A 26,143-nucleotide genomic window follows, 5' to 3' on the forward strand; every position below is an offset into this window, starting at 1 on the left:
TTGAAAATTCCAGATGATAGCCAGAACTGTTATTAAATGTAATTAAACATTACTCCTAGTATTCTAGCTTTTCCACCTCTGCCTCAAAGGGTGTGTTGCTCTGAATAACTGGATAGAGCAAACAATGTCAGGGAATTGAGAGCGCTCCCCAAAGATCTGAGGAACCTGGATAAGATGATGCAGAACAGGTCCCGATCGAGACATACCCTTTGTACCCAGAGATCCTCGACTGAAGTCGCATGTTTCTAGCAGGAAGTCACCAAGTTTTTCATCCTTTCTGTATGAGGGTCACCTGGATGACCTCTCTAACACAGCAATGAGAACACCACAAAGTTGTGGAAAATAATGGAATCAGACACGTAATCGCCTTGAGAGAGAATTTAATCTTGACTTCCATGGCAAAATATTCTGACACACATGGCATTCAGGATTATAGGAGGGCACATGAACAAGGAAATAATTCAGGATGAGGGTTATCCTTCAAGAAGCAGTTTTAAGGGAAAACATGTAAAACTTAGCTGCTCTGAGTGCAAGTATGAGCCGTCATTTTCAGATCAATGAGGCTGAAAATCTCAGTGAAGATTAATTTTGAATGTTGCATGATTGCTTATGCCATTTGGTAGAAGGAACAAAAATTAGGTTATTTATTCCATTAAAATAGAATTGGGGCAAACAAAAATTCTAAGTCAGAAGTCATACATACTTTGCAATGACACAGGGGATGAGTACAGTGCTCTTCAGCATAGGGTTAAGCCTAATTTCAACCATCCAGCATGAGTTTTTTCTTTGGAGTTTTTGCTTTTGCCATGAAGCATTGGTCCTTAAGCAGTTATTTAGAAGCATCTTTGAGAATAGACCCTCCACAATGATATTTCTATCCAGCACCATGAAGTTGCTTGGTTAAAAAGCTGTGGGACATTAATATTATTTCTTCCACAATTAACCACCCCCACACCCATTTTTTGCAACTCAACCACCTCATACTAGGAAAAACTGAGCTGGGAGTTGCCCCACACTACACAAAACCATTGTGTGGGTTAACTAACTGTGGCAGTGACACAAAAAACAAGGACTTGAAGTGAAAGTTTCACCCTGAAACAATCTCAAATTCCACCATATACTGAAAGTGACATTGTTAATTGCAACATATCCTCTGTTATTTATATGTTGCAAGTTTTTCCAGTTCTCAGCACACAACCCAGGAAGTTGTGACCCCTCTGTAGCCAAATCAAGATGAATGCATCACAAGATACACTTTCAGCCACATGGGTGTTTCTCCTGGCATGGTTGGATGTTCAAAGTGATGGGATGGGGTGGATACAAGTTTCCTTGCTGATACTAGTCTTTGTCTTCATCTCCACGGCATTTTGTTTCTTGGTTTTCAAAAGCTGCACGACTTTGCTTCACACCATATCACACACCCTTCTATAATTAGCCCATGCAGGCACGTGCATGGTAGGTTGGAACTTGCAGGAATTCAAAGGTTTCAAAAGTACATTTATTGTCAGAGAAATGTATACAATATACATCCTGAAATACTTTTTCTGCGCAACCATCCACAAAAACAGAGGAATGCCCCCAAAGAATGAATGATAGTTAAATGTTAGAACACTAAAGCCCCCTCAGCTCCCCCCTCCCACGCGCAAGCACCAGCAAAGCAACAATCCCCCCCTCCTACCAGCAAAAAAATGCAACAGCACCCACCACCGAGCACTCAAGCATGCAACAAAGCATCAGCAAAGACAGACTTGCAGTACCCCAAAGACTACTCGTTCACCCGGTATTTGACATACCACAGGCTCTCTCTCTCCCTAAGGGAGAAAGAGATGTCTCTGTTTCACAGTGAGAAGGGAGACACAACAAACAACTTGCTGGTTTACAGTGTTAAAAGTGATCTAGATCATCAATTAAAATTGAACCGCTTCTTCCACTTAACCCCATCATATTCACCCTAGTTTGTATTGTGTTATTTTCATGTAGTTTGATTCATCTGGTAAAAAAAATTTTTAATTTACAGTAACAAAATCTGATGGAGGAAACTCAGGAAGCCGATCAGCACCTGTGGGAGATACTGCACAACCCACCAATTTCCTCTAGCAGACTCTTTGTTGCAGATGCTAGAATCTGAAGCAGTCTTGTATTCAGGTTGTAAATTTAGTTTAGAAACAAACAAAATTCTCTTTATCCACAACTCCAAATCCTATTAAATTTAATCCAATATTCAGAGGGACCTAACTTCATTCTATTGTGCCTATTCATGTTACAAATTTAAGCATACCATTATATCAGCCAGATATCTGCTCTGACCTCAAATAATCAAGACCATTTCCCCAACTCTCTCTGTAATTAGTAGGCAATTGGAAGATGACGTTATTGGCAATAAAAGATGTGTTATTCACCTACTCACTCTAGGCCTGATGTGAATGATTGATGTTGTAAATGTTTTGCCTTTATGATGCTTCATCTAATTAAATATCAAGTACGTATTGGGCAACACCAGCTATATTCCGCTACAATGAGCAGAAATAAGTCACCAGCCCACGTTTGCCACCAGCAGTTTAACAGCTTACTGAGGAAGGAAATTTATGAGGTATTGTACATGCTTCAATTGATGTGATAACCTGTAAATCAACATGTATTGTTTCAAAACACAAGAGCTAAGCAAGAAAAAAAAGAAATCAAGAGGGAAGGGAATTATACTGGCCAATGTTTACTCGGGGATAGTTCATCTCAGGTCGGTTAAATAGAACTAAACTCAAACTGGCAGCCATCTCCCTGTTATAATTTCCTCAAAACCAAATGTTGATTGCAAGCACTTAAAACAGCCAAAGGTTGTGAAAGACATTGCAATTTTTTTCCTTCCCCCACAAGACTGTTCTCTAATCAAATGTAGAACCTATCATTAATTCACAGGTTAGCAAATTGAAAGAATTCCAGCTTTTTCTGAGTGGGAGCTTCTTCACTCAGAAGGTGGACCAAGCTGCTAATGGAAGTGGTGGATGCAGGTTCAATTGTCACATTTAAGATAAGATTGGATAGGTACATCGATGAGAGGAGCATGGATGACTATGGTCAGAGTGTGGGTCAATAGAACTAAATCAGCCAATGGGCCTGTTTCTGTGCTTACAGTATTCTATCATTTAAGCGTCATGTATGACAAATCTGCAAACAAACAAGTGGTTAAGCATCCTTCTCACACTCCACTGTGCAAGAGCATTACTACTTCATCTTATCTGAAGAACAACCAAAGTCAACTTTAAAATATCATCTGTGAAACACACACTTGGCATTGAAACTCTTGTGCTCAATAGACCCCTTCCAAAATGATCACATCCAGACCAATAAGAACAAAACTAAAAAAATTCCCTATATTACAACAAATCATATGGGCTTCCCTTTCTTGAAAGGTAGAACAATAGCTGATTTGTTCAAGGCCTAAGATAAGAAAATGAGTTGCAGCAATGACGTCAGAAGACAGAAAATTTGCATCCTGGATTTATTGGCCAAAGATTTTCAAATTTTGGCAAAGCTGTTGAACAGAAGTTCAAAGCAGTGGCTGGCACTTTTCTTGATAGGGACAAGCCAAAGTGAATTCTTCCACTTAATTATCATACACCTCATAAAAGACACAACACTGCAGGCAAGCACAGGGTATCAAAAATTAATTTAAGTTTGAATTTGTTAACGCAAAAAGCTGGAGGAATTCAGCAGTTCAGGCAGTGAATAAACAGTTGACATTTCGGGCCAAGACCCTTCATCAGGACAGGAAAGGAAGGAGGAAAGTGCTAGAATAAGAAATAAATGGTGGGGGGGGGGAATGGGAAGGGGAAGACAATTTAGAAGGCGATTGGTGAAGCCAGATGAAAGAGGGAGGTGGTATGAAGAAAGATGCTGGGGAGGTGATAGGTGGAAGATAGGTGTATTTATGATTTGCTGCTCCACTGTGAAGTCTCTTCGAGGTATGCCTACCTAAGGAAGTTTACTTCTTACATCATCTTCCCACCCCCACCCAAATGGTTTTACCATCACCTTCTAGTTTGTCCTCCTTCCTGTCCACTCACCTTCTTACTCTGGCATAATTCCCTCTTCCTTTCCAGTTCTGATAAAGAATTTCGGCCCGATACGTTAACAGCTTGTTCATTTCCATAGATGCTGCCTAATCTGCTGAGTTTCTCCAGCATTTTGTGCGTATTGCATTGCTCTGGATTTTCAGCAACTGTAGAATCTCTTATGTTTATGATACAAACACATGTCTGCTTCTCCAATTTGCTCTCTTATAGATCCTACCCAACCAAATGAGTTTTTGCTAAATTTTCAGGATAGCATTTTGAATTTCATCAACAATGCAACATGCATCATTTATTAGTGTTTCAGTATTGTTAACAGCTTTATGATCCAAACCAAATGTAATCTTTGTAACTAAAACACTTTTGTGCAAAAAGCTAGGTAATCATGTAGAAGTTCATATCTCAATCAAAACACCTGATAAAAAGGAAAATATGTTAAAGAAAGCACTCAGATCTCTCAAATGAATCCACATTCAAGTCAGCTGAGCATACCAGTACAAAAAAACTGCGGCGATGTGTTTGGTCTATTAGTACCCAATGCTAGAGGAGTGAATCAACTAATCAACACTGTACGTCCAAGCAAGCAGTTCTGCAAGGTCCCAACTCAAACACGGCTCAGTTCAAAAAATCTTTTCAGCCCCACCAGCTCCAAAAATTAAATCAGGACACCCCACATGGTTGAAATCCCCACATGAACCTGCCTTAGAGGAAGACCTGAGATACGGCAATTTGCAACAGGTACTAATTTTTCCTCAACGTGGAACCTTTATTTGACTTACCATATCATCAGTGCAAAAATTTTTAAATAATTCCAGATGGAAAAGACTGTGTAGTGAAACTGGACCAATGGGATATGCATGAAGTTGCCAAGCAGAATGAGCCACATCCTACAATCAAAACACTAAATAATAAGGTACCTGTATTGAAAAAGCAGAAACGTAATTTAGTCTGTGGCCATGTGTTATGTACAAAAATATAAACCTGGCCATCATATCATCATTTATAGGAATACAGACCATTGCGGAAGTGGAACATACTGACTCCAGTGGTACCAAATGCCAAGCAGTTGTTTATTAGGCTCAATTAGTATTTTAGTATTGTTAACAACTTTATGGTCCAATGTTCTCCAGTGATATTCATTGCAAGTGCATTTGCGATGTTGTACAAGTCATTTTGATAACAGCATCAGAGATCAATACTGCAAACAACATTACTACCTTAGTATTGATTACAAACCAATTGCTAGTACAGCAAAATTTGGAGGTTCGCCATTCAACACTGACATACACTGAAACACAGTCTTGAAAGCTAGGATAAATAACGTATCTGATTTAGCAGTATTTTGAAAGCTGCTATATCTTCCACAGAGAATCGAAATCTTGGCACAGAATCGTGGAGTACATGTTGGTAACTCCATTGGGGAAAAATTGTGGGGGGTGGTGGGAGAAGAGGAAAAAATGAGGAGAGAGGAAAAGGAGCAAATAAAATGTGAAGCTCCTGTTATTCATAATCTGGAAAATATCATAAAGCTGCAACTATTAGAGCACCAGAAAGCTCAGTTAAAACATTTTTATGGGAAGTTCCTTCCATTGAGAGTACCCGCAGCCATAGAAGGGTGATAATTTAATAACTTAAAGATTGTTGCAAGAGCAGAATCCATCTAAAAGAATAACAGCACATTCAAGATCAGAGACAACACTCCTTTGTATAGACTATCTGGAGGCTGAGTCACTATTTATCAATCTTTACAAGATCTTAGCATTGAAATTAGATTTAAAATGCTGTAGATTCCATTCTCAAATGGATCACTGAAGAAACAAAATCTTCATGGCACAAATAAAGCAAGCAATTGTAATGATTGATATTCTTTATAGTACAAGAATCATTTTATTGTTTTAACATTCCACAAAATCATTTCCTGCTTACCTTGTCAGATCCCATATGAAAGGAGTTTGAATACATTTTCCCCATTTACTGCATATTCATATCGGATTGTAGAGGAGCCAAGTTATTATATTTCCCTTAAGATCTCAGGACCCAATATTGCAACATTTCTTGGAGATGAGAACCATTTTAAGATGGAAGTCGGGATCATGAAAAAGGTGATATGAATGTAAACCTTTTATTTTTGATGGACAGTTTATAAATTTGCCATCAATTGATAATTCTGAAAGACTTTTTCTGACAGATCAAGACAAAGTACTGAAGAACACAATTATCTTTCCAAACAAATTAATATTTCTATTTAATTAAAAAATGTCCTTCGCTGCATTTATTTTACCAGTCATATCGTCCTCTCTTTACACCCTGCCATTCTACTTAGATTAGATTCAACTTTATTGTCATTAGCTTTGTATCTGTACTCGGCATAATAGAATGCAGTTAACTCTAACCAGAAATGCAAAGAATAGTGTTATTTACAAAATAACTGCGAATAAAAAGTGTGCTACAGCACACAAATATAAAAGTACTGAGACAGTTAAATATGGGTGCAATACTGTTTAGCACTGTGATGTGAGGTTCAGCAGGCCTGTGCCTGCTGGTGCAGGAGCGGAGGCTCCTGTAGCGCCTACCGGATGGGAGGAGAGTTAAAAAGTCCATGGCTAGCATAATGCTTTTCGCCCTGCCCAGGCAGCATTTATGGAAGATGTTCTCAATGGTGGGCAATTGGGTGCTAATAATCCACTGGGCAGTTTTCATCACACGCTGGAGTGCTTTGCAGTCTGATACGGGACAACTGCCGTATCACACTGAGATGCAGTTGGTGAGTATGCTCTCAATGGTACTGCGGTAAAAGTCCGTCAGTATCCTGGGACAGAGGTGAGCTTTCTTGATGCTCCGCAGGAAATAGAGACGCTGTTGCGCCTTTTTGATCAGGATGGTGGAGTTCAGGGACCAGGTGAGATCCTCGGAAATATGGACACCAGGGAATTTGAAGCTTGATACACGCTCCACTACAGCCCCGTTGATGTGGTTGGGGATGTGAGTGTGGCTCCTAGCATGCCTGAAGTCCGCAATGATCTCCTTGGTCTTCTGGGTGTTAAGAGCCAGGTTGTTGTCGGCACACCACGCGGCCAGCTGTTGGACCTCGTCCCTGTAGGCCGTCTCATCATTTCCTCTGACGTGGTGTCGTCTGCGAACTTGATTATGGAGCTAGAACCATGTAGAGGGACGCAGACATAGGTGAAAAGGGAGTACAGAAGAGGGCTCAGCACACAGCCTTGAGGCACGCTGGTGTTCAGGGTGAGAGTGGAGGAGGAGAGGTTGTCTAACTGAATGCTGAACTAAAGTCAATGAACAGCATTCTGACGTAAGAGCTGGGGCTGTCCAGGTGGGTCAGGGCAGAGTGAAGTGCTGTGGAGATGGCATCCTCTGTTGACCTGTTGGTGCGATAGACAAATCGATGGGGGTCCAGGGTAGTGGGCAGACAGGATTTCAGATGTGATAGAACCAGTCTTTCAAAGCACTTTGCAATGATGGGGCTGAGTGCAACTGGACGGAAGTCATCCGGGCCCGTGGCAGTGGAATGCTTCGGCACTGGCACGATAGTGGCAATCTTGAAGCTTGTGGGGACAACTGCCTGGGCCAGAGACAGATTAAAAATGTCTGGAAAGACCCCAGCCAACTGCCCTGCACAGACTCTGAGCACATGGCCAGGTATTCCATCCGGACCAGCTGCCTTCTGTACATTCACCCTGCTCAGGGTGACGCAAACATCGGAGGTGGAAAGTGAGAGGCGGTTCACCAGGTGGGAGATCCGCTTTGAGGGTGACCTCCTTGTTCTCTCGGTCAAAGTGAACGTAGAAGTAATTGAGCTCATCAGGGAGGGAAGCAGAGCTGGAAGGGGGCACAGTACTAGGTGGATTGAAGTCTGTAATGACCTGTATGCCATGTCACATGTGCCAGAGGTCCGAGGAGTTGAAATGCTCCTCAATTCTCTGTTTGTATATGTGTTTAGCCTGAGAGATTCCCCTCCTCAGGTTGGTCCTGGCTGAGTTGTAAGCCTCCCGGTCTCCAGAACTGAAAGCTGAATCTCTGGCTTTGAGCAGGAGGCAAACCTCTCTGTTCATCCATGGTTTCTGTTACTACAGAGACCCCTCAGTTTGTGACTTCCTGATCCTTTCCCATCCCTTGCAACTATACGAAGGATAGTAGCTATCCTACACTTCCTCTCTCACCACCATCCAGGGACCTAAACAGGTCTTCCAGGTGAGGCAGATATTCACCTGCGCGTGATGTGGCCCTCTCTACAATGATACCAAGCATAGATTAGGCAATCATTTTGCAGATCACTTACACTTCATCAGTAACTGCCATTAATCAATTCCACTGTATATCATTTTAACACTCCTTTCTGCTCCGACTCAAATTCTCAAGATTCTTCATTGCTAGAGACCAAGTGCAAATGAGAAGAACAACATCTTGTATTCTTAGATAACTGGTATGACAGTGAATCTTCCAATTTCCTCCCATGCAGCCTCACTTTTCCACCTAGTTTCTTTTTACCTTGTTCACCTCAGAATCAGATTTGTTATCACTGGCATGTGTCGTGAAATTTGTTAACTTAGCAGCAGCAGTTCAATGCAAAAGATAATATAGAAGAAAAAATAAATAAGTAAATCAATTACAGTATCTGTATATTGAATAGATTAAAATATCATGCAAAAACAGAAATAATATGTATTTTTAAAAAGTGAGGTAGCGTCCAAGGGTTCAATGTTAATTTAGGAATTGGATGGCAGAGGGGAAGAAGCTGTTCCTGAATTGCTGAGTGTGTGCCTTCAGGCTTCTGTACCTCCCTACCTGATGGTAACAGTGAGAAAAGGGCTTGCCCTGGTTACTGGGGATCCTTAATAATGGACGCTGCCTTTCTGAGACACTACTCCTTGAAAATGTCCTGGGTACTTTGTAGGCTAGTACCCAAGATGGAGCTGAATAAATTTACAACCCTCTGCAGTTTCTTTCGGTCCTGTGCAGTAGCGCCCCCATACCAGACAGTGATGCAGCCTATCAGAATGCTCTCCACAGTACAGCTATACAAGTTTTCGAGTGTATTTGTTGACATACCAAATCCCTCCAAACTCCTAATGAAGTAGAGCTACTGTCTTGCCTTCTTTATAACTACATCGATATGATGGGACCACGTTCGGTCTTCAGAGATCTTAACACCCAGGAACTTGAAACTGCTCACTCTTTCCACTTCTGATCCCTCTGAGGATGGGTATGTGTTCCTTCATCTTACCTTTCCTGAAGTCCACAATCAGTCCTTTCATCTTACTGACACTGAGTGCCAGGTTGTTTCTGCGGCACCACTCCACTAGCTGGTATATCTCGCTCCTGTAAGCCCTCTCATCTCCATCTGAGATTCTACCAACAATGGTTGTATTGTTAGCAAAGTTACAGATGGTATTTAAGCCACACCTAGGCACAAAGTCATGGGTATAGAGAGAGTAGAGCAGAGGGCTAAGCACAAACCCCACCCCCGAGGGGCACTACTGTTGATCGTCAGCGAGGAGATATTATCACCAATCCGCACAGATTGTGGTCTTCCAGTTAGGAAGTTGAGGATCCAATTGCAGGGGGAGGTACAGAGGTCCAGGTTCTGCAACTTCTCAATCAGGACAGTGGGAAAGATGGTGTTAAATGCTGAGCTATAGTTGATGACATAGGTTTTTCGTATTGTCCAGGAGGTCTAAGGCAGCGTGAAGAGCCATTGAGATCTGCCTATGTGTGTGGTGGCAATAGGTAAATTGCAATGGGTCCAGGTCCTTGCTGAGGCAGGAGTTCAGTCTAGTCATGAGCAACCTATCAAAAGTATTACATCACTGTAGATGTGAGTGCTACTGGGCAATAGTCAATAAGGCAGCTCACTTTATTCTTCTTAAGCACTGGTCCAACTGTTGCCTTTTTGAAACAAGTGGGAACTTCCGCCTGCAGCAGTGAGAGGTTGAAAATGTCCTTGAATACTCCTGCTAGTTGGTTGAAAAATTTTTAGAGCCTTACCAGGTACTCAGTCAGGGCTTTCCACCTTGCGAGTATTCACCCTCTTTAGAGAGCCTAACATTTGCCTCTGAGACAGAGATCACAGGGTCACCGGGTGCAGCAGGGATCTTCACGGCTGCAGTTATATTCTCCCTTTCAAAGCAGGCAGAGGAGGCATTGAGTTCATCTGGTAGTAAAGCATCACTGCCATTCATGCTATTGGGTTTCATTTTGTAGGAACTAATGTCTTTCAAACCCTGCCAGAGTTGTCGTACATCTGATGTCACCTCCAACCTCATTCGAAATTGTCTCTTCACCCTTGAAATAGTCCTCCGCAAGTCATACCTGGTTTTCTGGTATAGACCTGGGTTGCCAGACTTGAATGCTACAGATCTGGCCTTCAGCAGACGACGTACCTCCTGGTTCATCCATAGCTTTTGGTTTGGAAATGTACAGCAAGTCTTTGTAACTACACACTCATCCACACAGGTTTTAATGAAGTCAGTAACAAATGCAGCATACTCATCCAGATTCGAAGATGAATCCCTGAATACAGTCCACACCACCGATTCAAAGCAGTCCTGTGCTTCCCTTGTCCAAACCTTCTTGGTCCTCACTACTGGTGCTGCAGTCTTCAGTCTCTGCCTATACTCAGTGAGTAGAAGCACAGCCAGATGATCAGACTTCCCGGAGTGAGGGTGTGGAATAACACACAAATCCTCCTGGTTCCATTTTGCCCATCATCCCATACCCATTGGTTCCACCCATGACCATTCTCTTTTCCAACCCTCTAATCCTTCAAATCTTTCCTCTATCCTCCATTCTGATGCAGGACCTCAACCCAAAACATAAATACACACCTTTTGTCTCTACAGATGCAGCTTGACCCACTGAGTTCTTCCAACATTCTGTTATTACTCCAGATTCCAACATTCACATACTCTTTGTTTTCAAGGTTCACGAGCATGCTAGGCTCTAATGTTAATAAAATATAAATGACCTGAAATGCTAGCTTTCTTTTTCTGGTTGTCAGAAATAAGGTCAGCACCAAACAATTCCACAAGAAATTCAGGGACATTTTTGCTCACTCAAAAATATTGGCAAGAATATCAAAGTTGCTTTTGCAAAAATTAGGTAAAATGAAAAACAAATACATTGAAGAAACAGCAAGACAAGCCTGCAGGGGGAAGGAAGAAGAACATTTTTCTTACATTTGGACAAGATACCAGTTGCTCTGCATCAAGTATCTGATAAGACTAGCTGCACTTAGAGTCCCCTGGAACTTGAACTAGGATGCACAAGTTCTGAAGTAGCCAACACGCAAAGGGGAAAGCGTGATGAAAAGGTCAAAAGTGCAAAAGATCACTTCAAAAAGTAATTCCTAAGACTGTCAAATGGCATCGCATCAGTTTTAATGGGTTGTAAGCTCAATAAATAAGTGATTCTTCAGAATATACATGGTATTTAGCAATCATCTGTTGATATGGCAGGTAGTTTGGTCTCAGTATTATAGGTTTATTGATTGCAATAATACAACTTAAAAATCAGACTCTCTCAAGTAATTGGAGCAAATATAACCAATGCAGTTTGAGGAAACATAAACCAGTATCTTTCCTGCAAGCCCATTCCTATCTGTTGTTCTTTGAAACCATATGAGCTTCAACTTCAAAAACTGGGCTGCCAGCACATTATTAAAACAAGAGGGTTCATATGGAAATACTCAACACTACAGTCAATTCCCTGAGGGAAGGTAAAGCCATGCTACACCATACTTGAAACCATAATAAAACTTGCTATTTTCTTTGTTACGTCGAATCCTGCAGCTTCAAGCCTTCTCCCTACAGTAGCTGTCTTTCACAACAGAGCCAGGTTTCCAACTCTGAAAATTTAACAACATTGGTAAATTTCTAAAGTATGGATCTGCCTTGAAACTCTTTAATCAGGCTTTTGAGAGGCAAAAGTGAATTGATTCATTTGCTGCTTTGCTCCAATTTCAGTCTCACGATCAGCCTGCCATATGATATGTATAAGGTTTAGGAGTCTCATCAACAGTATAGGCAAATATATCCCCAGTCAAAGTTTGATGACAGCTGGCCATCATTTTACTGAGAACCCTCTTCTGATTATAAGTGCTCCATTATCTTACATTACCATGAGTTATAACCCTCTCTTTTGGATGAACCAAGCAGGAGGAAATCCAGGGGAACAGGAAGTTTACCTAGAAAAAGTACTTTGTTGCTTATACTTCAACTTGAGCCAGAAACAAAAAGCACATCTTTTAAGATGTAGCACGAGCCCTTTACTACATTGGTCCCCAACCTCCGGATCTGATCAGGGACGACATGTACGTGCCGGGCGGCACCCAATTAATTAGCTTGCTTATTTCGGCTTTTTTCTTAAAGATGTGCTGAGTACGTTCTGGCTACCGCTGCATCCTTTGTGGCAAAGTATCAGTTCGTGGCCTGGAGGTTGAGGACCACTGCTTTACTACTACCAGGCCAATGCTTTAGAACTACTTAACTTCCACTCAGAGAGCCTATAACCAAATCTGTAGGCTATTTAATACAATGCTATCCTAACTCCAAACACCATAAGCAGCACCAATGAATTTCTAGATATTAATATTAGGGCAACTAATAACATTAGCATTTTAGAAACTAAATTTGAAAGTAAAGGTATCCAAATTTAACAAAACTATCTTAAAAGATCAAAAATATTGTTACATTCAGTGTATCAGTGTTTTGGTAACTGGCTACCTAAACACATCACTTTGCAAATTAAAAACACAAGATGCTAATCAACGATTGCCGATGCAATAAATCTTAAAAATCCTAAAATAATGTCAGTAACTCTACTTTCTTAAAGTGTAAGGAGATTCGGCAAGTCAAACACTAACAAACTTCGACAGACATACAGCAGAAAGCATCGACTGGTTATATTGTGGCCTGACATCCAAACCCCAATGCGCAGGGAAACAAGCTATGGAGGGTGGCGGACTCAGTTCGTTCAGCCACAGATATAGCTCTTTCCACCAGAGGACAACTAAAAGAACTGATGTCTCACTAAGGTGGTATCCATCATCCATGATTCAGTCCATATCTTGTTCTCATTTCCACAATCAGTCAGGAGGTACAGTAGTCTGACGCTCCACACTTCAAAGTTCAATAACATTATAACCATATGACAATTACAGAACGGAAACAAGCCATCTCAGCCCTTCTAGTCCATGCCGAACGCTTACTCTCACCTAGTCCCACCTACCTGCACTCAGCCCATAACCCTATCCAATTTTTTTTTAAATGACAAAATCAAACCTGCCTCTACCACTTCTGCTGGAAGCTCATTGCACACAGCTACCACTCTGAGTAAAGAAGTTCTCCCTCATGCTACCTCTAAACTTTTGCCCCTTAGCTCACAAATACAAATAAAAGAACTTTTAGAAAAGTTCACAAATATATGAAAAATAATGAGATGGGCTTTATGGGAGTGAAAGGATAGTTTAATCATGGAGTACTGTACATTTACTTTGGTCAGCAAAACATTGTGGGGAGAAAGACCCTGACTTACTGTGCTGTACTCAGAAATTCTATGTTTTATATCATAAATTCACTTTAATCCATTCTCTAATTATTAGTTTACTTTCCTACATCCCACCCGCAAGTTCCCCATTAACCATCTTCATCTCTTCCCCCCTCCAGTTCTATTCACACACTACACACATACAGTGGTGCCATCTGGTTCTTAAACTGACCTGAAAAGCCCAAACATTACCTCAGACTGTACTTCAAAGTGTAGGTAATAAAGCTAAAGATTAGCTTTATTTGTCACAAGTACATTGAAACATACAGTTAAATTCATCCTTTGTATCAAATCAAATCACCGAGAATCGTGCTGGGCAGCCTGCAATTGTCATTGTGCTTCCAGCACCAAAATAGCATGCTGACAACTCACTAGCCCAAGCTATGCATCTTTGGAATGTGGGAGGAAACCAGAGCACCTGGAGGAAACCCACTCAGCCACAGAACATACAAACTCTTTACAGACAGAGGCTGGAATCGAACCCCTGTCGTACAGCTGGAGCTGTGATAGTGCTGGATTACATTAATGCTCTTCGATCTAAAATGCTAATGCAATTTCTTTTCATAGACAGGGTGCAGCTTGACGAGTGCTTGCAATATTTTATTTCACATACCTGCCATTTGTTAATTTATCTTACATTGGGAGAATCGGAGTCAAAGTCTGCAGCCAGAAACATGGCGTAAGTAACGATGTGCTCCAGGAGGTAGGCAGCCAAGCAAAATTACTTTCTTCAACAGCAAAATCAAATTTGCACATAGACCTGGCTTTAAACACAACTGAAAATCGTTGTCTACTATGATATTTTTAGTCTAGATATGCATCTTTTTATTACCACTGTGGTTGTTCATGAGAGCTTGCGCATCAAGCCATTGCATTTTGACATGCGTGTGTGCAAATGCATAAACAGACTGAATAAAATCCAAGATTCACATTCATTGCAGGGGAGATTTATAGTGAATAAATGTATAAATAGGCTTACAGTGAATAAATTTTCTTGATCATTGGTTTGATTACTTATTCAAACAATTTTGAATTATGACACTTCAATATTTTGAACCAAATAAATTGGAAATGATATAAACACTATTTGAACATTCTTTGGGGGTATTCATTGTTGATCACAAACTTTGTTTATTGCAAATTACATCAATTATAAAGGTCATGCTTTGAAAAGTAGCAATTGCTGACCATTTAATGTAAACATTAAAGCAAGAATCCAAAGCTTGGAGCCAGTCATTGATGGCAATCTAGTGATGAGACTACACTTCACGCAAGGGTTTGGGGTTGGAAGTTCAGCATGGACCAACACATGCATCTTTTTAAAATAAAACTTCAGAACCCTTCAAAAGATAATCCAATCCTTGAATCAGACCCACAATAATTAAATGCATACAGCAATTTTTCATCTTCTGGGTTCAATAAATTAACTGATGCAAATGCAGATATATTTTTTTCTGCAAACTTGTTAATCAGGCAAATGCATAATATTTGAAAAAAAATCATCACAATAATTCCTCAAAGCTTGCAACAAAAATTGGATACAGTGACCCAGATACCAGGCTGAAGAGCAAATATTGTGCCAGTCATTCTGCTAATCTTGAATGGTGCAGAGCCCTGGCTGAATTACTGAATTAACAATCAAAACCACTACTGCCATGCAAGATCATTGGTCAACAGCAGGTCTTTATATCCTAGTTTAATCAGAGCACCAGCTGAGACTTCACAAGGACATGAATAGAAAACAGAACATAGAAACCTACAGCACAATACAGGCCCTTCAGCCCACAATGCTGTGCCGAACATGTACTTGCTTGAGAAATTACCTAGGGTTACCCATAGCCCTCTATTTTTCTAGGCTCCATGTACCTATCCAGGAATCTCTGAAAAGCCCCTATCGTATCCACCTCTACCACCGCCACTGGTAGCCTATTCCACGCACTCACCACTCTCTGCGTAAAAAATACTTACTCCTGACATCTCCTCTGTACCTACTTCCAAGCACCTTAAAACTGTGCCCTCTCAAGTTAGCCATTTCAACCCTGGGAAAAAGCCTCTGACTATCCATACGATCAATGCCCCTCACCACCTTATACACCTCTATCAGGTCACCTCTCATCCTCCGTCGCTCCAAGGAGAAAAGACCAAGCTCACTCAACCTATCCTCAAAAGGCATGCTCCCCAATCCAGGCAACATCCTTGTAAATCTCCTCTGCACCCTTTCCATAGTTTCCACATCGTTCCTGTAGTGAGGTGACCAGGACTGTGCACAGTACTCCAAGTGGGGTCTGACCAGAGTCCTATATAGCTGTAACATTACAGCACTGATGGAGAATGGACATGAAAGCACAGAGGAACATCTGGAGAAATTTCTGAAATGCCCATTCGCTGCTGTCGTTACTGTGTGGTCGTGAATCTTTCAGAGGGTAGGCCTCAAAATCCCCGGCCTTGCCTGCTTTTGGCCACCGAGAGGGAGGTCGAATCATTCGGACAGAGATGGCGCTCAGTACTCGGTGTCAGAGAGCTGATCAGAGCTCAAAGATTTCGGATGACCAAGAATTGGATTGTGGTCGCCACGGCAGGGAGAGTTTTTCTTCCTTCTCCCGTCTGCGTGAGATGTGGGACATTTGAGAAACTTTGAACTTTACTGTGCTCATGGACTTCTTCATCAAGCTATGGTATTGTTACACTGTTTGTAACTATATGTTATAATTATGTAGTTCTGTCAGTTTTTTCAGTCTTGGTTTGTCCTGTGTTTTGTGATATCACACCGGAGGAAATAATGTATCATTTCTTAATGCATGCATTACTAAATGACAATAAAAGAGGACTACGTGCCTTCATAATCATATCATTACCTCTCGGCTCCTAAGCTCAATCCCACAGTTGATGACAGCCAATGCACTGTATGCCTTCTTAACCACAGAGTTAACCTGCGCAACAGCTTTGCATGTCCTATGGACTCGGACCCCAAGATCCTTCTGATCCTCCACACTGCCAAGAGTCTTACCATTAATACTATATTCTGCCATCATATTTGACCTCCCAAAATGAACCACTCCCACTTATCTGGGTTAACTGCATCTGCCACTTCTCAGCCCAGTTTTGCATCCTGTCGATGTCCCACTGAACCCTCTGACAGCCCTCCACACTATCCACAACACCCCAACCTTTGTGTCATCAGAAAACTTACTAAGCCATACCTCCACTTCCTCATCCATGTCATTTATAAAAATCACAAAGAGTAGGGGTTCCAGAACAGATCCCTGAGGCACACCACTGGTCACCGACCTCCATGCAGAATATGACCCATCTACAATCACTCTTTGCCGTCTGTGGGCAAGCCAGTTCTGGATCCTCAAAGCAAAATCCCCTTGAATCCCATGCCTGCTTACTTTCTCAATAAAGTCTTGCATGGGGTACCTTATCAAATGCCTTGCTGAATCCATATACATTGCTTCTACTGCTCTACCTTCATCAGTCTGTTTAGTCACATCCTCAAAAAATTCAATCAGGCTCGTAAGACACAACCTGCCTTTGAAAAAGCCATGCTGACTATTCCTAATCATATTATGCCTCTCCAAATGTTCATATATCCAGCCTCTCAAGATATTTTCCATCAATTTACCAACCATTGAAGCAAGACTCACAGGTCTATAATCTCCTGGGCTATGTCTACTCCCTTTCTTGAATAAGGGAAAAACATCTACAACCCTCCAATCCTCTGGAACCTCTTCCAACTCCTTTGATGATGCAAAGATCATTGCCAGAAGCTCAGCAATCTCCTCCCTCGCCTCCCACAGTAGCCTGGGGTACATCCCGTCCGGTCCCAGTGACTTATCCAACTTGATGCTTTCCAAGAACTCCAGCACATCCTCTTTCTTAATGCCTATATGCTCAAACTTTCCAATCCATTGTAAGTCACCCCTACAATTGCCAAGATCCTTTTCCATAGTACAGCCTCCCCTCTTGTAGGCTTATCTACATGTTGTGTCAGGAAGCCTTGCTGAACACACCTAACAAACTCCACCCCATCTAAACCCCCTGCCCTAGGAAGATGCCAATCAATTTTTGGGAAATTAAAATCTCCCACTATGACAACCCTGTTAGTATTACACCTTCCCAGAATCTGTCTTCCTATCTGCTCCTCGATGTCTCTGTTAGTATTGGGTGGTCTATAAAAAACACGCAGTAGAGTTATTGACTTCTTCTTGTTTCTAACTTCCACCCACAGAGACTCAGTAGACAATCCCTCCATTACTTCCTCCTGTTCTGCAGCCATTTCATGAATAGGCTAGGTGTTCTTTACTCCCCAGTGAGTTGAGTCCCTGGTTGGAATGGACACAATCTGCATGCTGGTCAATCTGTGTATGTTTCTCTGAGTAGATTGTACAACTGAGCAGAAAAGCTTGGCAAGGTGGTTAACTTTGAGTTATAATGCCAGAGCCTGATGGGTTTTTTTTAAAAACACTGGAGATTTATGGTTCATTATCTTCTTCAATGAACCCTCTCCCCTCAAATGAAAATAATTCTTTAAATACAATGAATTTTACTTCAGATTCCGCAGGACTTCATGCAAATTTTAAAATAAACACCAATACATCGACCTTCCTATCACAAACTAGCTCTTTGTGCATTTTCCAATTTCAGTATCACATTCACTACCCCAAAAATATACATGTTCCATGTTGCTTTCTTCGCCAAAATATTCTTCTAACCCTTAGACTTTTGCTATGGCACACTGATCAGTAGGGGAAGGTTACCCAAATCCCCAAGACATATTGTGAATTTAACAGAATGCCAGTTCTCACCCCCCTTCCACATCTCCCAATTTTTCATCCATTAGGATTAATCACTTTGATTGCAGCTAATGCTAACCTGTTTATGTCTACACAAAACTATAAACAAAAGATTGAAAAACAAACAATAGACAGTGAATTCCCACCAGCGCTAGTCACAAACAGATTAAAATTACTCAAAAAAGCCAAGGACAAATAAACACATGTAGTGTCGAGAACCACACTTACATTGCTACTGGTCCCAAGAGGGAAAAAAAAATCCAATTTGGTGCTGAAAGTCCTTGAGGGAGACACAGACACACACACACACACACAGACACACACACACACACACACACACACAGTGTTATCGTCCTTCTCTTCCTCTGGGCAGCTTGACCACTTCATGATCAATAAATCAGATCTGCCACATCTGTTTTTATAAGCTTTATTTTGTAAAAAGAACAAAAGGATTTACAATTCCTTGGACATAAGCAGCTGCTACAACGCAAATGAGGCACATCATCTCTCACCAGCTTCCTGCAGCAATGCTTCACAGTGGGCTATTTCAAGCAATCAAAGCAATTTCAAAAATCTCAAATAGGGCAATGCTGGTTGCCATTATCCCCCCCCCCCCCCCAATGGTCCAACCTCTGCCATTTCTGTTAAGTCATTTACTGCATGTTAAACAGTCACCTTTCTGATCTCTAATACCTAATTCTTCCAGGAGATGTAGGTTTGCATCTGGCTCTTCAAAGGAGCCCTAAAGGCAAAGGCCATTGAAGAACAATGGATTGCATTTAAGAGACTTGATATTGATGTTGTGTGAAGTGAAAACAGGAAGTGTTTTGATCATACAATGTCTTTCTAACCAATCATTTTTGCCAGACATCAGAAGCTGTACAATAATCCATGGTGCCCCCTCGCATTTTACCAGCATAGGTTTAAAAGCAGCAGCCGTCATCCTCAAATCCTCCAGGTACTTGCAAAAAAAAATTTAAAGTCAGATGTTGTTGAACTAGAACGCTAACCACATCCACATGTTCCCACTTGAACGCTAAAGCGATTTTCCATTCAAAATTCATTATTTCTGATGCAAAATGTGTAAAGTATTGGTCGCAACTCGATTTAAACCCTTCAGCCCAACACCATCAACAACTGAGAAATATGGTGCACTCAGGGTCCTCGTAGAGCTAGAGTTTAATGTGCGACCAAGACCCTAATTTTAAACGCCTGGTTTAAAAAGATCATCCCAAATTCTTTTCACAGGACATTTCGTGACTCTTGAACTGGAAATGGATTTAGTGGTGATAGCCCTTTCCATCATTCCACAGACATGCCACTGTGAAACTGTTACTTTGTGATGACTATATTCAATTTCTGCCAGTGCTTACTGACAGTTTATGACTCAAGAATTGAGCAAGTCACAGTGTTAGCTGAGATGTAATTCCTTATCCTTGCCTTAGGTTTAATGAAAGACTAGCTGCATGCCAATTATACAGCCAAAAAGTGAAAAGATAATTTGGAAAACTATTTTTGTTAAATGGTCATTATAAAAGATCAGATTTCATAAAATCAAGCATTTTGAAAAACTCAAAATAGTCTATTATGCATTAAAAGATTAGCTTAAATAACTCATAGCCAGTTGCCTGCATTTTATATTTTATTAAAATTTGCAGATAAGCACCATGTGAGCAGTATTGTGGACTCGTATAGATATTTGGAAGAGCAATGTCCGACAGAAGGAATCACAATTACCAGTACACGAGATTCCAAGTAATTAGCTTGGGTTTAGATATGCATTTCAAAACAAACTCTGATTTCCAGCATCATTTCATTCTGCTAATTGATATATTGGAATGCAAATGTTTCCACACCCCTTGCGTTCCAAATAAATAGCAATCCTTTAAAGTCACACACTATAAAGTCTTAACTTCATGTTGGGGGAGATGCACAAGAAAGCAGATCTAGAACAACACACAAAATGAAAGCCCAGATGAAGGTTCTCAACCTGAAATATTGGCTGTCCATTTCACTCCAAGGATGATACTTGACATGCTGAGTTCCTTCGGCATCTAGTGTTGCTTAATTTCAAATTAAATTAATTTAGTTACTCAGTTTGAGGCTCTGTTGCGTATATCCTGTGATTTAAATATTATTTGACTGTAAAAATATTGCTTGAATTTTCACAATGAAACACTTATCTGGAAACTTGGCATATCATTTCACCTGGCATCCAAGGCAGTCTGCTGGCTAGAACTGTAATGGATACACCAAATCAAGGAACAGAAAAGTCAGTTATAGTGAGAACCACTTAACATCCGTAACTCAACTCAAGCCCAATATATTTTATGCCACCTGCAACTTGGAGGGAATATTTATTTCTTGAATATCATTTACTTAACTTTTCTGAGTGACTGCATCTCCCTCTCACTTTCTCTTGAGATATCAAACTTATCCTTCCAGGGAAGTCCAAATTTTCTATTATAGATAGCACTGTCCTCGAGTCACCTTCCCAATAAATCCAGTGAAGATATTTCTGAAGAACAGTCTTGAAACTTTTTATTTCAGTTCTGCTCTGGAACCACAATCCTGATCAGACTTCATAAAATTAATTACTACCTCTTCAATGCCCAGACATCAACACAAGGTTTTGTCCATTCAACATTTATCCTTAGCTACTAAATATTGAAGAGTTTCACCCACTTCTAATGCCTCTGTGACAGGCCATGTAACAGTTAGATGGGGAATTCATTCATATTAAAATCCATAATTCTTCAATAGATTCTCTCACTTCAAATCACAAAAACCAATGACAAGTTTTTTTTTACACACTTTTCTCCAACATAATTCTTTCCTTCATTTAGAGGAAGAACAGCAAAATGCTCATCTGCCTAAACAACTCTTTATTCCATCAGATTAGCATTTTCTAATAGGTGCAAATTGCTCAGGGCAACTGCACACAGCTCTGCTGATCATACAATATGAAAAATCTGATTGGCAGAATTAGAAATTACAACCTGGGAGTACAAGCAAAAGTGAAGCCAATCTTTATAATTCCTGTGTTTAGGTTCAGTGACATGCCGGTGCCTGTTCTGGTGGGAACCCTTTCATAAACTGTGTCATTAAACCTGATTGCATTGAGAGTGAAAGGGCAGCTGTTTATAACAGCACGTGTTCAGCATTGGAAAATGTCGCTAGAGAGCAGGTTATACTTTTAACTTTTTGACTCTGGAATTAAACAAATATAATCTAAGGGATTGAGGAGAAAAAGGAAAATGTGCAGTTTCAAATTTAGCACAATATTATTTCCAACTTCCTAATCAAATTTTAGGATAGAACAGGATCTGGTGTATATGATGAGTAAGTTCTTCTTCAGCTTCCAGCCAGGTACAGGTATCAATTTTAACTCATGTTTCAATGACAATCTCTGCCATCTTCATGATGAAAGTGGTACAATTTGTCATCCAAACGTCAATTAAAATTCATACCTGTACTGGGCTGGAAGCCTAAGAAAACTGTTTATTCGTCAAATATTAGGATATTTCGTTATACAAAATTCATCTATCGCTTTGCTTATCACAAGTAGGCTTGAAAGGGCAATTCATAAAAGGCATTAGCTCAAACAATATCTATGACTTTCAAATGAGAACTTAACCTCTTCAATCACTATCATTTATTTTGTTAAAAAGACCTGAAGCAGTTAACCATCCCCAAAACAATCTATCCATATTGTACATCATGATTTGGCAGCTCTATGCACTGATGCCTGTTAGGTGTCACCTTTAATTTGTCCAAAAGGAACTGGAGTTATTAGTTACCTGGTCCCAAACTCCACACCCCAGTCAGTTGCAGTTTCTCACTACTCAAGGTTCCTTGCATTGCAAAGTTGAATGCATATATTATAAATGGAAAAGTAATAAAAAAATAATCAGGGAATTGAAGCTCAAAAACCTGGACAGATGTTAATCAAGCTCACTGATGCAAAATTCTGTTCCATCAGCAAGTCTGAAAAAGAAAGTATTATTTATAACTTTGCAATTCAAATTAGCCTGCAGTTCAGCCAATTGTTAAAACATTTTTAAGCCAAAACAGGGACCTTGAACAAAAATTTATAGGTATAACTCCTCTGAAATTTTCCCACATGATAATGAGGTGCATCAGGAGGTTTCCCTTTGGCAAGGCACAAAATAGAGAAATTCCCAATGAGTACATGAAATTCAAACAAAATTTCTGCTCTACAGAATGAGGCACCTTTCCCTCAAAGGCACAGTCTTTCAAGTTCATGTCTGCAAATTCCCAAAATGTACATTATGTAAATTACACCTGTGTTTTAAAAATAGTCTCAATGCATTAATAAGCCACAAAGCTTTGCAGGTTTACGCACTCAAGTAAATACCAAGCTGGTGCTGTGCAAATATGCACTGGGAATTATATCTCAAAAAGTCAAACTGCTAAAACGTTTAACTTGAAAAAATTAAAATTTCTAGGCAATGTAGAGAGAAAATAGTAAAATGAAATCATCAAGTCACGTAACTGCAATATAAAAATGAAAACTCAGAAATAGCCTGGGGCAATGGGTAGCTGGTTATCTTCATTGAAGCAAAAAATAACCTAGGCTCAAGGCTAAGCAGCAAGGCCAATTACTCCCTTGTAGAGTGAGCAACAAATACAAGCTGTGGGGATAGTAAATGAACATTTCATACTCTCACAATTGCTATAATAGTCCTATAAAATGTATTAACTATGCTACATCTTGAAGTTTTCTTTCCTTCCAGACCACTTACAATTTTTCCCCATTCCAAGACAAGCTGACAAAGTTACACTTTCCAGCATCAAATACAAATATCATCCACTTACTATAAGAAACAACACCCCTCCCTGAAACTGGTCAGTCATCCAACACTTAATCTTTCATGAAACTACAGTAGAAATCACTTTTAATTGAACTAGCACCAACCCTTACTCTGAATTTGATCCAAAGTTTGTTTCTACAGATCGTACAGCATGTCAAATTTACCTAAATTTTATCGTATATTTCCACATATACATCAAGGAGGTTCTCATTCAATCTTCTTCTGGAGAGATTATGGTTTTACAATCTCTTCTCACTTAGCGTTTCCTTTAATATTATTTTTCTATCCATTAGTTACATCTGATATCAAAACTAATATTAAAGATACCTGCTCCCAAGTCGAGAAAGTAGAGCAGAACTGCAGCTGCATTAACATATTCCCATTTACACTATTTCACGCAAACATTTCAAAACAAAACTCTTGAAGTCTATGGTACATCAAAAACATTGCCAAAAGACCTACAGTTGGTTCTACATGACTGGTGGAGCAGTCAAATGCAATGAACAGAGAAAGTGACCAACCTGAAAACAGAAGGGTGCAGTGATGAGATGGACAGTAGTGATAATGGCATTTTAATGTGTCACCAGACCAAGGCATATTATTGCATTTGCTCAATGCCCTCAGCACTAATAACAGACTAGTCTTGGCAATATTGCTTATTCTCAGTGTTGTAGATCAGAAGACTTTGTGCCATGCCAGGCAAGCATTCAGTTAATGACAAGTAGAAAATTTACCCCAAAATAGTTATTCATGCACTGTGTTTGTCCTTTGACTAGAACATCAACACAAATAATGCAATTCCTCTTAAATACACAGTGAGAATGATGGCTATACATACCAGTAAATCTTCACCAGTATTAGACCAAAATCAACTCCACTTGATGCATTCCACTGACCACGGAATGGAAACTGACTGAAGTGATAACATTCTCGACAGAAATCCACTCACATTACCAAAAAAAAAAGAGACTGACTTACCAATACAGGCATGGACTCTAACTGAGAGCTGTGTGCGCAGGATCATGCTGTGTTTCTTTCCCCTCCTGCAAATAAAAAATAATTAGGATGAAAATAGCTGGAAAAGTAAACTACTACTGTACATTGAAACACAGAAAACACAGTTGTGCCAAACATGTCCCTACCTTAGAAATTACTAGGCTTACCTACAGCCCTCTATTTTACTAAGCTCCATGAACCTATCTAAAAGTCTCTTAAAAGACCCTATCATATCCGTCTCCACCACCGTTGCCGGCAGCCCATTCCACGCACTCACCACTCTCTGAGTAAAAAACTTACCCCCGACATCTCCTCTGTACCTACTCCCCAGCACCTTAAACCTGTGTCCTCTTGTGGCCACCATTTCAGTCCTGGGAAAAAGCCTCTGCCTATCCACACAATCAATGCCTGTCATCATCTTATACACCTCTATCAGGTCACCTCTCATCCTCCGTTGCTCCAAGGAGAAAAGGCAGAGTTCATTCAACCTATTCTCATAAGGCATGCTCCCCAATCCAGGTAACATCCTTGTAAATCACCTCTGCACGCTTTCTATGGTTTCCACATCCTTCCTGTAGTGAGGCGACCAGAACCGAGCACAGTCCTCCAAGTGGGGTCTGACCAGGGTCCCATATTACAGGCAATGGTAAAAGTATAATCATAAATAACCTGCTATTTAGGCCCAGAACAAACAAAACAACAGTGTGATGATAACAGTAAAAACTGCAGAGGAGTGTAGACTTCGCTAGCTCCATCAAAGACACTAGCCTCCACACCAGAGGCCTTCTTTAAAAGGTGGCAGCTATCACCAAGGATCTGCACCATCATTTAGGACTCTGTCCATCCAGGGCATACCCTCTTCTCACTATTACCACCAAGGAGGAGCCTGAAGACACATACTTCATGTTTTAGGAACAGTTTCTTCCCCTTTGCCATCAGATTTCTGAATGGTCCATGAACCCTGACTCACTGTTTTTGGAAGGGACAAAGAGACAGAGACGGGAGGGTGGAGGGTGAAGAGCGACAGACAGACAGACGGGCAGAGAGATGGAGAGGGTGAGGAGGGGGACAGAGAGACAGAGAGAAAGACAGATAGGGGCAAGCACACACGCATAGAGGCAGACACGTGTCCCTGAATAATAATTTGCTCAACTGTGCACGACAATTCAAGGATGGAATTAAGTCCATTTACCTGTTAGAGTGCAAACACATTAAACACAGTGTCTTGAATGTTCGTATCTTAAAACAGCAGTCATAATGACAGATGAGTTGACTCCATGTCCTGATTCACTGAATTGGCTGAGTGGCCCACCTGACCATCTTCCGATTTGTAGAGAAATAGTTACACCTGCTCTACTATTGGCAAAAGGAATCTTCCAAGCCTTCAAAAGATCCAAGTCAGCCAAGATTTTGGCACAACTGTTTGAGCCGGGAGAAACTCTTACTTCTCTCCGGTTGAGACTAGTGAGCTGAGGGTTATGGTAGGTGAAATTACTTAACATTGTTCATGTAATTGTTTGCCTGAAGTAACAGTACCTTCTTGGCTGATGTTTTGAGCATACAAATGAAAGGTGAAATAGTCCAGAAGATATATTAAATTTCTTAATTAAAATTATTCACACTCCTTCCTCAAACATGATTAAAATGGAGAACAAGGTGATGCCTCGCAGCTCTTTTTTGGGACATGGTTAAAAGGTCAACCCCCCCCCCCCTCCAATCCAAGAAATTGCACAAGTGAGAAATGCTACCCATGGTTTCCATGTCAAATCACCTTTGAAATAAATTGCTGTCATCGGTGCATGCAAGCACAGAGTCAGTTATACAAACACCTACTCACATCTGATCAACACCAACTGGGCCTTGGGGTCAGTCCTGCAAAATTTAACAG

At 40.6% G+C, this 26,143-nt stretch overlaps 1 protein-coding gene across 5 annotated transcripts in view; it reads right to left on the reverse strand.

Moving 5' to 3' along the window:
• fhod3b (formin homology 2 domain containing 3b) overlaps window positions 1-26,143 on the reverse strand; it is a 591,169-nt gene that overhangs the window by 510,530 nt on the left and 54,496 nt on the right. For all 5 annotated transcript variants that reach the window (XM_063069714.1, XM_063069715.1, XM_063069713.1 and 2 more), the window contains exon 3: window positions 24,238-24,302. In XM_063069714.1, coding sequence (XP_062925784.1) covers window positions 24,238-24,302 — 65 coding nt within the window. The remainder of the gene's footprint in view (window positions 1-24,237; window positions 24,303-26,143) is intronic.

Source organism: Mobula hypostoma, chromosome 17 (assembly GCF_963921235.1).
Source record: "Mobula hypostoma chromosome 17, sMobHyp1.1, whole genome shotgun sequence".
In the NCBI taxonomy this organism is placed as follows: Eukaryota; Metazoa; Chordata; class Chondrichthyes; order Myliobatiformes; family Myliobatidae; genus Mobula; species Mobula hypostoma.